The 14,687-nt window shown below is 39.2% G+C and overlaps 1 protein-coding gene across 2 annotated transcripts in view; it reads right to left on the bottom strand.

Moving 5' to 3' along the window:
• AKAP6 (A-kinase anchoring protein 6) overlaps nt 1-14,687 on the bottom strand; it is a 287,788-nt gene that overhangs the window by 28,909 nt on the left and 244,192 nt on the right. For both annotated transcript variants that reach the window (XM_040602103.1, XM_040602104.1), the window contains exon 12: nt 3,594-3,809. In XM_040602103.1, the coding sequence (XP_040458037.1) occupies nt 3,594-3,809 (216 nt within the window). The remainder of the gene's footprint in view (nt 1-3,593; nt 3,810-14,687) is intronic.

Raw genomic sequence — 14,687 nt, 5'->3', positions numbered from 1 at the left:
GTGTCCCTGAAGCCTTCTCCTATCCAGGCTCAACAACCCCGACTCTCTCAGCCTGTCTTCACAGGAGAGGTGCTCCAGTCCTCTGATAATCTTCACGGCCTTCCTCTGCGCTTGCTCCAACAGGTCCATGTCCTTCTTATGTAGGAGGCCCCAGAGCTGAATGCGGTACTGCACGTGGGGTCTCACGAGAGTGGAGTAGAGGGGCAGAATCACCTTCCTTGAACCTCTGGTCACGCTTCTGCTGATGCAGTCCAGGATAAGGTTGGCCTTCTGGGCTGCAAGCTCACATTGGTGGGTCCTGTTGAGTTTCTCATCTGTCAACGCCCCCAAGTTCTTTTTCCTCAGGGTGCTCCCAATCCATTCTCCGCCCAGCCTGTATTTGTGCTTGGGATTGCCCTGACCCATGTGCAGCACTTTGCACTTGGCCTCGCTGAACTTCATGAGGTTTGCACGGACCCACCTCTCAAAACTGTCAAGGTCCCTCTGGATGGTGTCCCTTCCCTCCGGTGTGTCAGCTGCACCACACAGCTTGGTGTCGTCAGCAAACTTGCTGAGGGTGCACCCAGTCCCAGTGCCCATGCTGCTGACAAAGATGTTAAACAGCGCCTGTCCCAATACTGACCCCTGAGGAATGCCAGTCGTCACCGGTCTCCACTTGGACATTGAGCTGTTGACCACAAGTCTTTGAGTGTGTCCATCCAGCCAATTCCTTATCCACCGAGTGGTCCAGCCATCAAACCTATGCCTCTCCAGTTTAGATACATGGATGTCATGTGGGACAGTGTCAAGTGCTTTGCATGAGTCCAGGTAGATGACAGCATTTCCTCTTCCCTTATCCACCAATGCTGTAACCCCATCACAGAACACCATCGAATTTGTCAGGCACAAGTTGCCCTGAGTTAAACCATGTTGGCTGCCACCAATCATGTTCTTATTTTCCATGTCCCTCAGCATAGTTTCCCGGACGATCTTCTCCATGATCTTGCTGGGCACAGAGATGAGACTGTCTGGCCTGTAGTCCCCTGGGTCTTCCTTTTTTTCCCTTTTTAAAAACGGGGGTTCTGTTTCCCCTTTTCCAGGCAGTGAGAACTTCACCAAACTGCCATGACTTCTCAAATATAATGGATAGAGGCTTAGCCACTTTATCTGCCAGTTCTCTCAGGAGCCGCAGATGCATCTCATCAGGTCCCACGGGCTTGTGCACCTCCAGGTTCCTTAGATGGTCTCAAGTCTGATCTTCTCCTGCAGTGGGTGGTTTTTCATTCTCCCAGTCCCTGCCTTTACCTTCTATGACTTGGATGGTGTGGCTGGAGCACTTGCTGGTGAAGAGCAAGGTGAAAAAGTTGTTGAGCACTTCAGCCTTCTCCATACCTCAGGTAACCACGTCTCCTGTTTCCTTCCAGAAAGGGCTCACATTTTCTCCAGTCTTCCTTTTATCACTGATGCAACTATTGAAGCTTTACTTGTTGTCCTTGATGTCCCTGGCCAGATTTAATTCCATCAGGGCTTTAGGTTTCCTAACCTGATCCCTGGCTGCTCAAACAATTTCTCTGTAATCCCCCCAGGACACCTGTCTTGCTTCCACCTTCTGAGTGTTTTTTGTTAATTGTTCTTCCTTCATCTGCTTTTCACTAGACTTGAACAAGCCTTTTTCCTTACCTGCTTCCCTTTCTCCCTTTTGGATGATAATATGCATTCTTATATCTGCACTTTCCATCTCTGGACTGAGAACTCAAGTAAACTCCTTTGCTCCTAACCCCACTCTTCTGCCTGTCTCTTAACTATCTCCTACTTAGTATCCATCAACATAAACTAAGCACAGAAAAAATTGAACTCTTGATCTGTCCTCTCCAGATCTCCTCTGTTCTTCGTGCTCAGTCAGTATGACTGTTCTCCCTCTGGTAATCTGCATCAGTTGTGACACCTACAGCTCTCACTAGCTCTATGAGATGAATCTTAGTATCGTTAAGATTTGACCTTTTTCTGCTGGTCATATAGTAAAAGCCCTTGCTTGATCTCCTTGGCTGTTTCCCATAGCATTCTGCTCTAGTTGATGCTTCCCTCTCTGCACATAGATATATAAGGAAAGGCTGTAAACAATCTTTTCTCTGTACCTTCGTACAATCACACTTAGCTTCATAATTTTTACACTTTTTCCAACCAGCTCAAATTTTTGAGGGGTTAACTGACTCTCCTCAATTATCTACACTTCTTACATTGTCAGTCAACTACTCCCATATTTATTAAATAATGACACATCTGCTTTTCAATTATGACTTCCTTCCATGTTGCCTCATACACAGACATGCCCCTTTTGACTTGTCATGGAAGTCTGTTCAAACTTGTTCCTTTCTCAGGTCCCATTTCTATCTCAGCACCTGAGACAAAGAAGCCAATAAACCAAACAGGCAGAGAAGCACTCCTACTTTGTAACATTTGATAAAGGCAGGCAAGCAACAGATTATTATTACCTTCAACAGTTCACTCGTCCACAGCACCCTCCTCACTAACTCACCATTTTTTGGCCTGTATAAACTAAGAGTATTTTCACGCAGGAACTGCTAGGGTTTCTGGACAATGTCTTGTATATCTTCATACTACACTACTATAACTTAACAAGAGAATTACAGCTTCTGTTATTTTTGTAAAGCAACTTTAACGAAAAGAAGTCAAAAGTAGTATTTCACTGTTAGTCAGATAATTGTTAGGAAGCATGTAAGTGTCAAGCATTTTTTCCTTTTATGTGTTTGATATAAGCCTAAAAAATTATGTAAGCTAAATATATGTCACTTGTTCTCAAATCTCATCAAGGCTCTGCAGTGTATGCACTACACGGGGTTATCATTGTTGCCAATGTAGCTGCAGTACACAGACTTCAGCGTTATGATAGTAGCACGAAACATGCTGAGCCAATTCATCCATTACAGTCAACGGTTTTACAGTAGGGATTATTTTGTTCCCCCTATGGTTTATTGTTTTAATGTAGATACTGCTTTGTAATATAGTTTTTTGCTGTAGAAAACCTGTCTAATTTATGCCACTTAATGGATGGTTTAAGCAGAGTGCTCTTGTGCCTCTTAGGAATCATTTCCCTGAGATAAAAGCAAATTAATGCATTTTGCTTATATTCAAATAACACAGAATTGTATATTAATCACATACCCATGGAATTCTATGTGAAATACACATCTACTGCTGGGATGCTAATTAAAATCAGTCTTACTTACACAGAAAATACTTTTTCCAAAATATATTTACCATTGGTGGAATATATCTCTGGGCCCAGTTCTGTTAGGCAGTGAGCAATTTGGCAACACAAGAAGATTTTTTTTTGTTACTTGACAGGATCAGACGAGATTAAATATCCAGCAAACAGAATACATATACTTTAAGTTTACCTTATTAATCATTTCCGTCCACAGAATACAAAACTTTCTGAAAAAGTAAAGCTTCACCTGTTGGCAGTAAAGACTAGGAATGGCATCTTCCATCAGAAGAAAACACCGAGATGAATGTGTTTGTCTTGCACTGAAAATGTGTCTCTCGTGAAGAATGAAACCACATGAGATCTTTCTAAAGCAACCATTACTCACCGAGTCTTCTTCCAATCTCTTCTGTAACCTTGTTTGCCACTGGACAGCTTGCATGACAATGGCTTCCCATCTTCTCTCCAGGTTTACGATTATCAGCTGCATAGACTGGTGATCTGCATTTAGGTTGCAGGTCTCCTGGTCATCCAGGAGGTGCTGGCATAATCGCAACACAGAGGCTACCCCACGACGTCTCTGTTTGATCTCACAGCATAGAGACTGCAGGATAGATAAACAACAGATATCCATGTGGAATACTTTGCAAATTAAAACATTAACTATTTTCTGATATTTAATAGTGCCCAGTCTCTGTCTTACAATAGTTTTTTCAGCTTTTCCATGAATTCTCAAAGCTTAGTGGTTTATTTTCAGATAAACTCAGTCTTAATTTTAACAGCACAGAAGGAGTAAAGCTACTTTCGGTCTTCAAACAAATGCCATACATAGCTAACTGTCTCAATAATGTTGAAAGTTTTATGGTGTAGACTGGTTTTTTCTTCCCTTTTTTTCATTCAGCTGCGACACATCTGAAATGAGTTACCGGGACAGTAATCAGCTTCAGAAATTCTTCAGGAAAAAACAGGGGGAAAGAACTGTAGTCATGCAATGAGAATGTGTATTTTTCTAGAAAAATAGGAATTATGGGTCATATGTACCCTGTCAGAGGAGAAACCTTAAGGAAGGAGAAAATTCAGTATAAAATTCTTTACAGATGTTTTTGTTATCATAAAATATTACCAGGGTAGTTCCATATTCAAGTAAATGTAGGAATAGTGTCATAACTGTATCCTTTTTAAAGATGAGTAATTCACTGCATTTATTTTATCATACTGATTCCAGCGCTACCATGAATGTGGTCTGACGTGAACTGCATGACAGGACACAATTGCTAAGCCCTAATATTGCTGAATATTGATGGGAGCCAGGATATGTTGGTTCTATGCCAGAAACTCGAGTAACTACACTGAGAATCTTATTGAACAGCAGTATAAATAATGCATCCTACATGCCTAAGCTAAAGAGGGAGCTACCACCCAGAAGCAGTTAATGGCATGGGGTGGTTTTGAGCATGGTTTTATCCACAATCGCACTCTACCATCATTCAACATCAAATCAGGATTTTATTAACTCTGAACTTGTCTTAATAATAATAAATATCTATGAAGCTAGGGCACAGAAGGCACAAGCACATCTGTGGATGACTACTTCAGCCCAGCTTCTGAGGCCCTATACTTTTATAGCATTGCATGGTTCAAGTATTCAGCTGTTATCACAGGCCTGTGCTACCTCTGAGTTTAACAGGACTGTGCTCCACACGTGGGAGCTTTCCAAATAATTTAAATTGTAACTTGCCAACATCTGTTTCCCTCTGTGGGATGCCACAGATGAAAGTGCATGACCCCATGAGAAAATCTGAACTATCATCTTTTTTGAAGACAGGGTATTTGCCTTTAAGCTTCCCCAGTTAATCATAATAAGCAAACAAAAAAAGCCACCACACCTCTCAAAGCTGTTCACAAGAATTAACTGATAAAAAATCAGGACCTGCCCTCCTGAATTTTACTAGCAAAATAATAACATTCTGTAAAAAGTGGATTCAGGTTCCAGATTTTCATATCACTTTTTTTATTAAAAATTGGAATTTATACTTAGAAATGTTGTTCCTCAAAGAAGTTTTTTGCTGCTCTATGTTCTTGATCAATAATACCAAGTTGAAAGTCTGAAGGAAAACATTGGTATACACATCTAAAAATATTATCTTTTCTTTGACTATGGATAGTGTGCAAGTGATTTTTTTATTCAAAGCCTTCAAGAGAAATGATGATTAAACCCACAGACATAGCTGAATTACTAATCTACTTTCACTGGCACAATTGGGCCGTTCTAACAGTTAATAGATTGCTTATTAATCAACAAGAGTAAACAAGACAATGCAATCTCATTTAAAGCAGAAGTTTTAATGCTTAAAAGTATTTGTGTTCAAAATGTTAATCCTGATAAGGCTTCATTAGAAGACATCTTAAAATGATTAAGTGCAATTTCATTGTAAAGTACACTGAGTAGTATATTAGCAGGTGGACATTTCATACAGATGTTCCACTTATCGATATAATGCATTCTATAGCTATTTAAATTACCCTAACTCTGTAATAGCTAGAATTCTATTACTTCTATAATGAGAGAACCCTGTATCTTTAATGTTTCTGAATTTTAAATAAGGTGAATGACAAATTCCCAAACCACTATTTATGGCAAAATATGACCAGGAATTTTATTATTCAATTTATACCAGAGCTGCATTTTCACTTATGTTTCCTGAACTTGCCCTTATTTATTTTCCTAGACTTCATTACTAGTTTCTTTCATAGCTCTTGATGTAACCACCGTGTCTGGCACATTTCCTTTGTAATGCTGTTCCTTAGCCTAACGTCACACCCAAAAAACCCCAACCCAACCCGAAAAAATCTACCTAAAGATTATGTCAGGGTTCTTATTTTACAGTTCATGGCTGCTAAGCAATTCAGCTTTATGGAAGTGATGGTAAGTTACATGCTGATGGCAGTCAAATCTACGTAGATCTGCATTAACTTCATGGAAGCCAATACAGTTCAGAATTTGGCCCCACAGCATTAACTTACCTTGATCTATCAGATTATGTCATCCCTTATAAATATCGGGGGGGGTGGGGTGGTGTGCATACAATACCATATAATATGATGAGGTGAGGAGTATTTCATTCATAAGCCATTATACAGGAGTTTAAGTGAAGCCTTTACATTGTGTTATCTGAAAGCAGAGCTACAGCATCCAAGTCATTTCTAATTTACGTCAATTTTACACCAGCATAATAACAGTAGCTTTACCAAAGCTATTTCTGATTTACATGGCTGTGACAGTACAATTAGGCCTATGGCACTTTTGTTTCAATTTTATTACATGATATTATGGTTAATATTAAACAGGATAAGAATGAAGTGCTTGTGTCTAACAGTGTGTTGAAAGAGTTGGCTACAGCAACAATACTTTAAAAGCCAGAGAACTTAATCATGTAAAGACATCTTTAAACCCTGGATAACAGCACTAGCAATAATGAATTTAAGCAGTATTAGGGTCTGGAATACAGTGTCCTAAAGGGACACAATAATTGCCTGTATTCTATGATGCAACATCTCACAGTGTTTCTATATTCATCCATGTTCTGTTATTGTTAAAATGGCATGCCTGTATAAAAACCTCTCAATACGGCAGTTATACATGCAAGGTATGCTTCCAGGCCCAAGGTTACTTTAATTATTTGCAAAGTATAGTCTACATTGTGAATTAATAGCTATAAATCATGATGAATAATTAAAAAAAAAAAAAAGACAAAAAAAAGAAAGATTATGAGTGTCTCTACTAAGGCTTGAACCCGATGGTCTACAGCCGCTATATGAAGCTACTGGGTACTCGGTTTAGGAAACTAGGACATGATCTTACAGTGGGCTGAGGAGCATCACTTAGGTTCACTTAGTCTCCTGTGTGTGCAGAACCGTTGATGAAGTATAGATTAAGAGATCAGATGCTTTCGATTGTGGCTCCTCACACTATCATGTGTCCGTTGAGCTGTGGTAACTGTAAATACAATCCAAATCTTTGCAAATGTGGGAGAAACACATTCACTTAAACCATTTGCAGTGAGACTTAAATTAATGTATTTGACTTTTTTGCTGCAGGCAAAGAGTATACACAGTAACCACAGCTGCCGTGTATGAACTTGACTTTGTGCCTGAGTCCTTTGCTTTGCAACAGATACTCTGATAACATCGAGGTGTTATTCATTATAATGTTATTACGAGTCGTGGTTTCCCATACTGAGGATTCCTGTCCCCGTTGCTAGAATCTTGGAAGATTTTTCTTCCCTCTGCCTACTCCTATTTTCAGTGCTTTGAAGTTATCACCCGCATAGCTAAAAAGGCCTAGCTGAAACTACTTTCACAGCTTGTTAATACCATGCCTTAAATCATCTGGAAAAGCCCCTGCTGAGTCAAATGACATCAAACACTCTTTCCAAGCCATGGGCTAATGGCACTACCTATGGGGATGGAACTAGCCATGATCTGAACAGAAGGTGCTCTGCATAGCTGCGTGACTCCTAAGTGAACAGCATATGACCAGAAACACGTGTGCTGCTTTAGGCAGTGCCAGAGCATATGGGAAGCACGGAAAGGTGGGAAGCTGAGGAATATTCAAGTCCCTCAAGCCCCAGTCCCCTCCATCCCGCAGCTTTCCTGCAGTGTACCAGCCCCCGAGCTGCACTGCGCTGCCTGCTCTGCCCAACTGAAGGACATGGATGGGAAGCCAGCTTCCTCACATAGCACCGTAGATGACCTGGCCCCTTGAAGCACTGCTACGTCAAGGTTCTTCAGCAAGTGTTTTAAATTAACCATTTAAAAGTACTAAGGTGCTCAGTGAATTCAGTGGGAATACTTATGCTTAATAGTTTAGAAGTCAGTTCAAGATTAGTTCACTTAAATCCACGTAATCCACATATAATCACCATGTAAAATGTTGAGATATGATTTTTGTAGCATCATTTATTACATATTGTTTGGAGAATTAATTTTTATGGGATCTGAGGTTCTTTCAACCATTTCCATCTTTCTTGCTTTTACTCTACAATTAGGAATAAGAAAGGTTCATGTTGAGATGCCCAGAGCTTTGAAAGTAGTTGGAAGATGACAAATGGTAACTTACACAGAGGAATTTTCTTCGCGCTTTCAGGTTCAGAAGAAATGCCAAGGTATACTGAGACAAATGCTATTTCTAGGCTTACATTGTGCTTCTGTCTACAAACAATACTGGGTGTTTTTAGGAAAATGAAAGAATCTTGACTACAGATAAATCTGGAATGACCAGACCTAAGAGGACGTTTCTGTCTAACCTTGGTCTGTTAAAGTCTTACTCATTCTCCTTGCTACAGGACGTGGGTGTGTGAGGGAGGGAATGACACACTTCCAATTGCATCAGTTGTTGCCTGATGGAAGATGAAATGAAGATGGAACTGTTGTTATTTAGTACAACAACCCTAAGCAGAAATTAAGGCAAAATCTGAGAATGGAAGTTACCCTTCTGAGTAAAACAATCAAACTGACACTCTTAAAAAAACCCTGTAATTTGCATTTTAAAGTCTGATTTTTGGCTAATGCAGGACTTCAAAAGTGCTAATGTAAAACTTTAAAGTGTCATGGCTAACAGCACTAATACATCAATAAAGGGAAAACAGGAAACGGTACGCTCGCAAATGTTGGGTAAAATGTAGTTTTCAGTGTTCTCTGTGAAATGGCAATGCCTGCTGGAACTTCTCTTGCCGAGGTGGTGCATCTCTGTACTTCAAATTCCATTCTTACAGGATACGTAGTGAAAATAATTTGCGTTTCTGAATGAAAAAGAAAACCAATAATTCCTCAAAAAATATTAGGAAGAAAGTAATTCTTCAAAATAAAAAGCTAAATGACAAAGATAGGAAATGAATGATGACTTGTCATCTTTTAGAAAAGTATTGCCAAACCTGTGTGCTTTAGCTGATTTCAAGGTTAAAAGGAAATGTCACCTAATATGGGAACCCTACTCAGTTGCATACTGTGGGACTTAATCTATACTGAAGCTAAATATTCTATAAGTATGCAGTGAAGTGCAAAAAACAGCAATTGAAAAATGACATGATTAAATGGCACAACATGCAATCATTTGCTCTCAATTATATCAATGTATCTTCTTCATTTCAAGGAGTCAGGCAGAAATATTGTTTTTTAAATGCCTCTATTAAATTGGGCACCAATAATAAAATAGATGAGAGTCCTAATAAGCTCATTTACGTAACATACATCACACACCACAAAACTATTCTCTCCAAACGGGTTTGTTCATAGATTTGTCTCCTGGTTGTCACCAGTCTCGGCTATATTAAAAGATTTTAAAGGCACAAGGCTTGCAGTCCATCCAGTGGAAAACCTTTGTGCTTAACCCTTGAGAGATCTTTAATGCTAATTATGGGAAAAGTATTGATATAATATCTTTGCTGTCACATTTTATTATGATGACGGTCACAACAGAATCTGGGACTGACATTTTAGAAATATCTAATTGCGAGTCAGAAACACAGAATGACAGTTTAAAGTAGAATATTACTTTTTTCAAAACAGTGAACTGGTTCTCTTTATTTAAAATCCCTACTTTTAATAGCATTACAACCACTAAATTGCTACGCTGATCATATCTCTCTGTAATTCACTGCTTAGCAAAGTGTTACGATATCGCTCTTACAAGTCTGAGCACAGTTCACTATATTCCTTGTCAACTGTGAACATTTCTATACATATTAAAAATGGCAATGAACTAATAGGAAAAAATACTTCATTTTTGCATTGGCTTCAAGAATCTACATAGGCGCTTACATTCTACTTATAATCAAGTGTTTATATTAATTAATTCGTTTCGCTGGCATTAAAAAATTACATGGGAATTTGTGTTTATTTGCAATCAATAATGCAAATACATTTATTAATTAGGTAAATACATTTATTTTAAATAAAATATTTATTTTTAAATAGCAGTCTAAAAGTACCCATGTTCTTTCCCCTTTTTCTTTAGAAGTTCAATATGTGCATTAAAACCAGTAACAGTCCAGAATAGATGCTTCTGGGCTCATTCAATAAAAGATGCTATTATATCTCTACAACATGTTTTAATTTTTGTTCCATTCCTTATGCTCGTTTAAGTACTTCAAAATATTTGTTTGTAAGAGTATAGTTCAATGGTCTGTTATTTAGCTCATATTCCCATGTAACTAGTAATATGTAATATACTTCTCTTCATAAATTAAAAACACTATTAAAATTCCAGACATATAAAACAATATGAAGATTAAGTTACTATAAAAGAAACTATAATAGCTTTCAGATTGCTTGTATCATTACTAAAGCACTGGTATCTATTACAGCGTCTCCCTGGAATAAAGAATGCACTTTTGGCAATAATCTGTTAAAAAAGTGCCCATTATTGTTAAGATGCTCCTATCTTAGCTCTAAACTAGTCTGCAATTACAGGAAGGTAACTTTTAAAAATAAAAGAAAAAGAGTGTTGGATGCAAATGCATCTTCCCCACTGAAATACAACATAGCTTTTCCAAGCCTTATATTTCTCGTGTTTAACAGAGAGCATTAATTAGATTCATTTCCACACTGAAGTATTTTAGAGCTATTTACTACACACTGCAAAGTTGAGGTTAACTTGGTTCCAGGGGATAAGCCAAGCCATTCAGACAGAGGAGTCAGACGTGACGGCAGAAGGACCCATTTTTCTAGTCTGGCTCTGTTTGTGTTTATAAATGCCTTCAGTTCGTGCCCTCTTTTCATTCAATTCGAGAAATTCTCTTTCCAGTGAAAAGGATGCAAGGGAGAAATATTGAAAGAAGTTGCACAATCTGCTAGGGTTCCCTTTGTGCCCCCAGAAAATGCTAAAATAAAAGTAGGGAAGCCATCAGATAGGTAGGTGCTTTTAGTATGTTTTGCTTTTGTAATCAATCCTGAACCACACCACGCAAAAATTCATTTGCCTGTAGTGGACATTGCAAACTCAACATTTTTGCTAGATCACCACACTGGGCAGAGTTTCAACTGAGTGTGTGTGGAAATTTAAGAGATTAAATAACTTAAGGTACAGGTGGAAACTTTACAAAATCAAGGAAGGTGCACGTTAGGCTCAACTTTACTTCCAGTTGTTGGAATTCACTTACAATTACAACTTAAAAGAAATCAAGATGTTTCTCAACCTACATTACACTTTAGATGCTAAGAAACTCCCTCCAATTGCCTTAAAATTTTAGGTATCAGAATTTCAGACATCTTTAATGAACAGTTAAAAATGTTAAAACTTGGTGTCCTGCCTCAGAGCTATACAAGGGGCTTTAAAGTAAAAACGTCTTTGCATGGATGTACATCAATACCTGCAATTCTCAGGCCGAGGTTCAGATTTTCATATTGTACTTACTCCCTTTTTTTAATCCAGTTGCCCCCACAAACACACCCAAATGGCAGACATGCTTTTTTAGCTGTCTGTGCAATGGGCCTGGTACATTCTGAAATGTAGTGAGAGTTTACCCTGTTCTACAAAGGGACAAAAAAACCATCCTGCAGTTGCATTGGTATTACCTTTTTATGGGAAAGCAGCGAATACAAAATAAATTCGACTAATCTCTGGGAGACTTGGGGACAGGCAGGATGATAGGAAAGGGGAAATAAACATATCTAATGAGTAGGGAAAAAGAGATTTCCTTTGGCTTTTTTCTTGTGTCAGTGAAGCAAATTTAGCCTGGATTCAGAAATGTACAGCTTGAGCTGCTCCAGGGTAAACAGAGGAAAATATATTATGGTGCTTTCATGTGTATCTGTATATGCACGAGGACAAGCAGGCTTTTCTAGAAATGGTGTTCCTCATCTTACTTCAAAAAAGCAATGCATCCTCAGAATGGATATGTGATTAAAACATAAAAACATTATTTTAATTATTTTGCCATATCTTAATCATAAATACCCAGACAGACACACTTTTTTTTTTTTTTGTTCCAGCTCAGGTGGTGTGGTCAAGATGGACTGTGAACAGCACTCAAAACACTAAGGGTTGTCAGAGAAATATCTGGATGAGGTGACTGTGTATGACGGTCTCAGGGCCTTGGCACTACTCATATTATTGCACCTTCAGCTGCCATTCCTCCATTGCCTGAGCAACAGGACTGGGGTAAGAAGACTCGATAGGATGGCAGCAAAGAGGGCACAAACCAGGCTTTCCTTCCTTCACTAAACCTTAGAGAACATAGCAAGGTTCCTCTTATCGTGTCCCTAATATGAGAATAAGCATTACTGTGATAAAAGGAAAGGTGAGACTGCATCATCAGCCACTGGCGAAACGCACACAAAACTCATCAGAGTCCAGGCCTTCGGTTTTATTCTGAGGTGAGGAAATGCAGCACTTTCCCAACAGACCAGGAGGGGAATCGTCCTGCAAAGGACAGGAATCCACATACATCTTTTCTTGGTTTTTTCTACTGACTTTATGCAGCAAGCATAAGGTAAGCTGCTCTGCTGTCTTTAGTGATATGTTGCCAGTCTGCAAATCCCATTCCTGACTGACATCTCAATCTTGTGACACATAATATACCTGATAAGGACTGCAATAACACTTCAGAATGTATACTGAAGGCCTGTTCTTTTTACATTCATATTCTTACTCATATCGAATTACACTTTACCTTGCAAATAATTCTACTAAAATCAGTGGGTTTCATGGCCATATGAAACTATTTCTAGTGTGAGTAAATGTACTAGTACAGTCTATAATACTATTCCCTATTGGGACTATGATCTATTAACTTACATGTGAAGATGAAACTTGGGAAACCTGTCCAGTACTGAAACCAAAATTAGGCAACGGTCTACTAGGTCAGTGATCCACCAATTAAAGAAAAACCTTGTTAGTAGGATTTAATGACTCTGAAGAACACTGCTCAATCAATAATCCACTAATATCAGATAGATTTGCACCTGAAAATGCAATGCTGTGGCTCCAAAGGGGCAGTTACAGACAATCAAATAAATTGTATAATCACATGCAGTAGCGCAAAGTGAACCCTAATGGAGACAGTACCATGAATTTTTGTTAACTCTCTCATATTTCCAGGCCATACTGTACTTGTTTTTCTATATGTTATCACTAACAAAGGAAACAAATCTTAGAGACCAACCGTTACTGTAAATCAGTGCAAGTCAATCTTGGCTTATTTTTACGGGAAATATTTATCTTTCTTTTGTCATCCTTTGCTTTCTTCTCGTTTTCCTTTTCCAGGTTGATAGTAACAGAAGAGAAAGACTCTGGTTTTGCAGTAAATAGATCTTCAAGGCAACAGCAGGACAATAAGCAGTCACATTTTCAAGGAGTCATTTGGGTGGGTTAAAAGAAGAAAATCAATTATACCTTCAGTGATAATGACAATAATAACTGATGGAACTGACAATGTTCCCTCAAAAGAAGCCAAGTCAACTATTTCATTTCTACACATCTGACTCTTGAAGAGGCCATGACTGAGAGGGGAAATAGCCCAAAGTCTGCAGATGTCCTTGACATGAAAGGTTTGGGAAAGGAACTGTAAGCTGTTTATCCCTACAAAATTGCAGGTTTTACTTTGTAATGGCCAGTTTTGGACAGCTTTCTCTGTAAGCCAAGGTGTCTTCTGGGTTAATCAGCCTGAGTCAGACCTCAAGTCTTACAAGCCTGCTCATGCCATGAGAATTAAATGCAGACCATCCCAGTACAGTAAGAAGGATGGGGGCAAGAGCCCCATTGCCTCCTTCTCACTGGCTCCAATTAACAAGAAGGCACTGGTTTGAATAAGTACCCGACTGCACATTCAGGAGTGCTGAGAGCTAATTTAGGCTCAACTTTTCTGGAAAAAACAATAACCCTGTAGTTAGTGTAGAAGAATCTCACAGATATTAGCAGTGAACCTTTCTGAGCTGGGATTGCAGTTGCCTCAACATCTTCAAGTCCCTCAAGTCTTAACAACATTCCTGCTGATTCCCTGAGTAGGATCCATCTGAGCTAATGGAGAACTCGATGCCTGAGCTAGTCGTTCAGAAGGAGGTATTCTGAGGTACAGTACATCCTCTCCATAGCCTGATGCCTAAAACAGGACAGATTAATTGCATCCCAGAAGTGCTCCCCCCCACCCCTGCCATAAAAGAAGCTCAGACAAGATCTCTGCACTGTAGGTCCCTAAAGCTAGTGTGTTTTAATATACCTCTACCCTACGGCTATGCTGTCTGCAGGGTAATCACCTTGGTATGTCAGAAATAAGGGCAGTACATAAAACAGAGGTAGGAAGGAAGCAAAATATGAATTAGTTTCCTAAAAGTACCCACTAGGCTATTCTCTCCAAAGGATTCAGTGTATTCACCGACATGCTGTCCCTGAGCTCTGCTGCACTCAGGGCTCCCTGTTACCACAGTAGCCTACATCCCACATCCCAATCTCAGTCCAGAAGCCCGCTGCCACTGCTGAATTACA

Source organism: Falco naumanni, chromosome 7 (assembly GCF_017639655.2).
Source record: "Falco naumanni isolate bFalNau1 chromosome 7, bFalNau1.pat, whole genome shotgun sequence".
Classification (NCBI taxonomy): domain Eukaryota; kingdom Metazoa; phylum Chordata; class Aves; order Falconiformes; family Falconidae; genus Falco; species Falco naumanni.
Note: the sequence above shows the minus strand (reverse complement) of the source record. Positions and strands in the feature narration are given on the sequence as shown.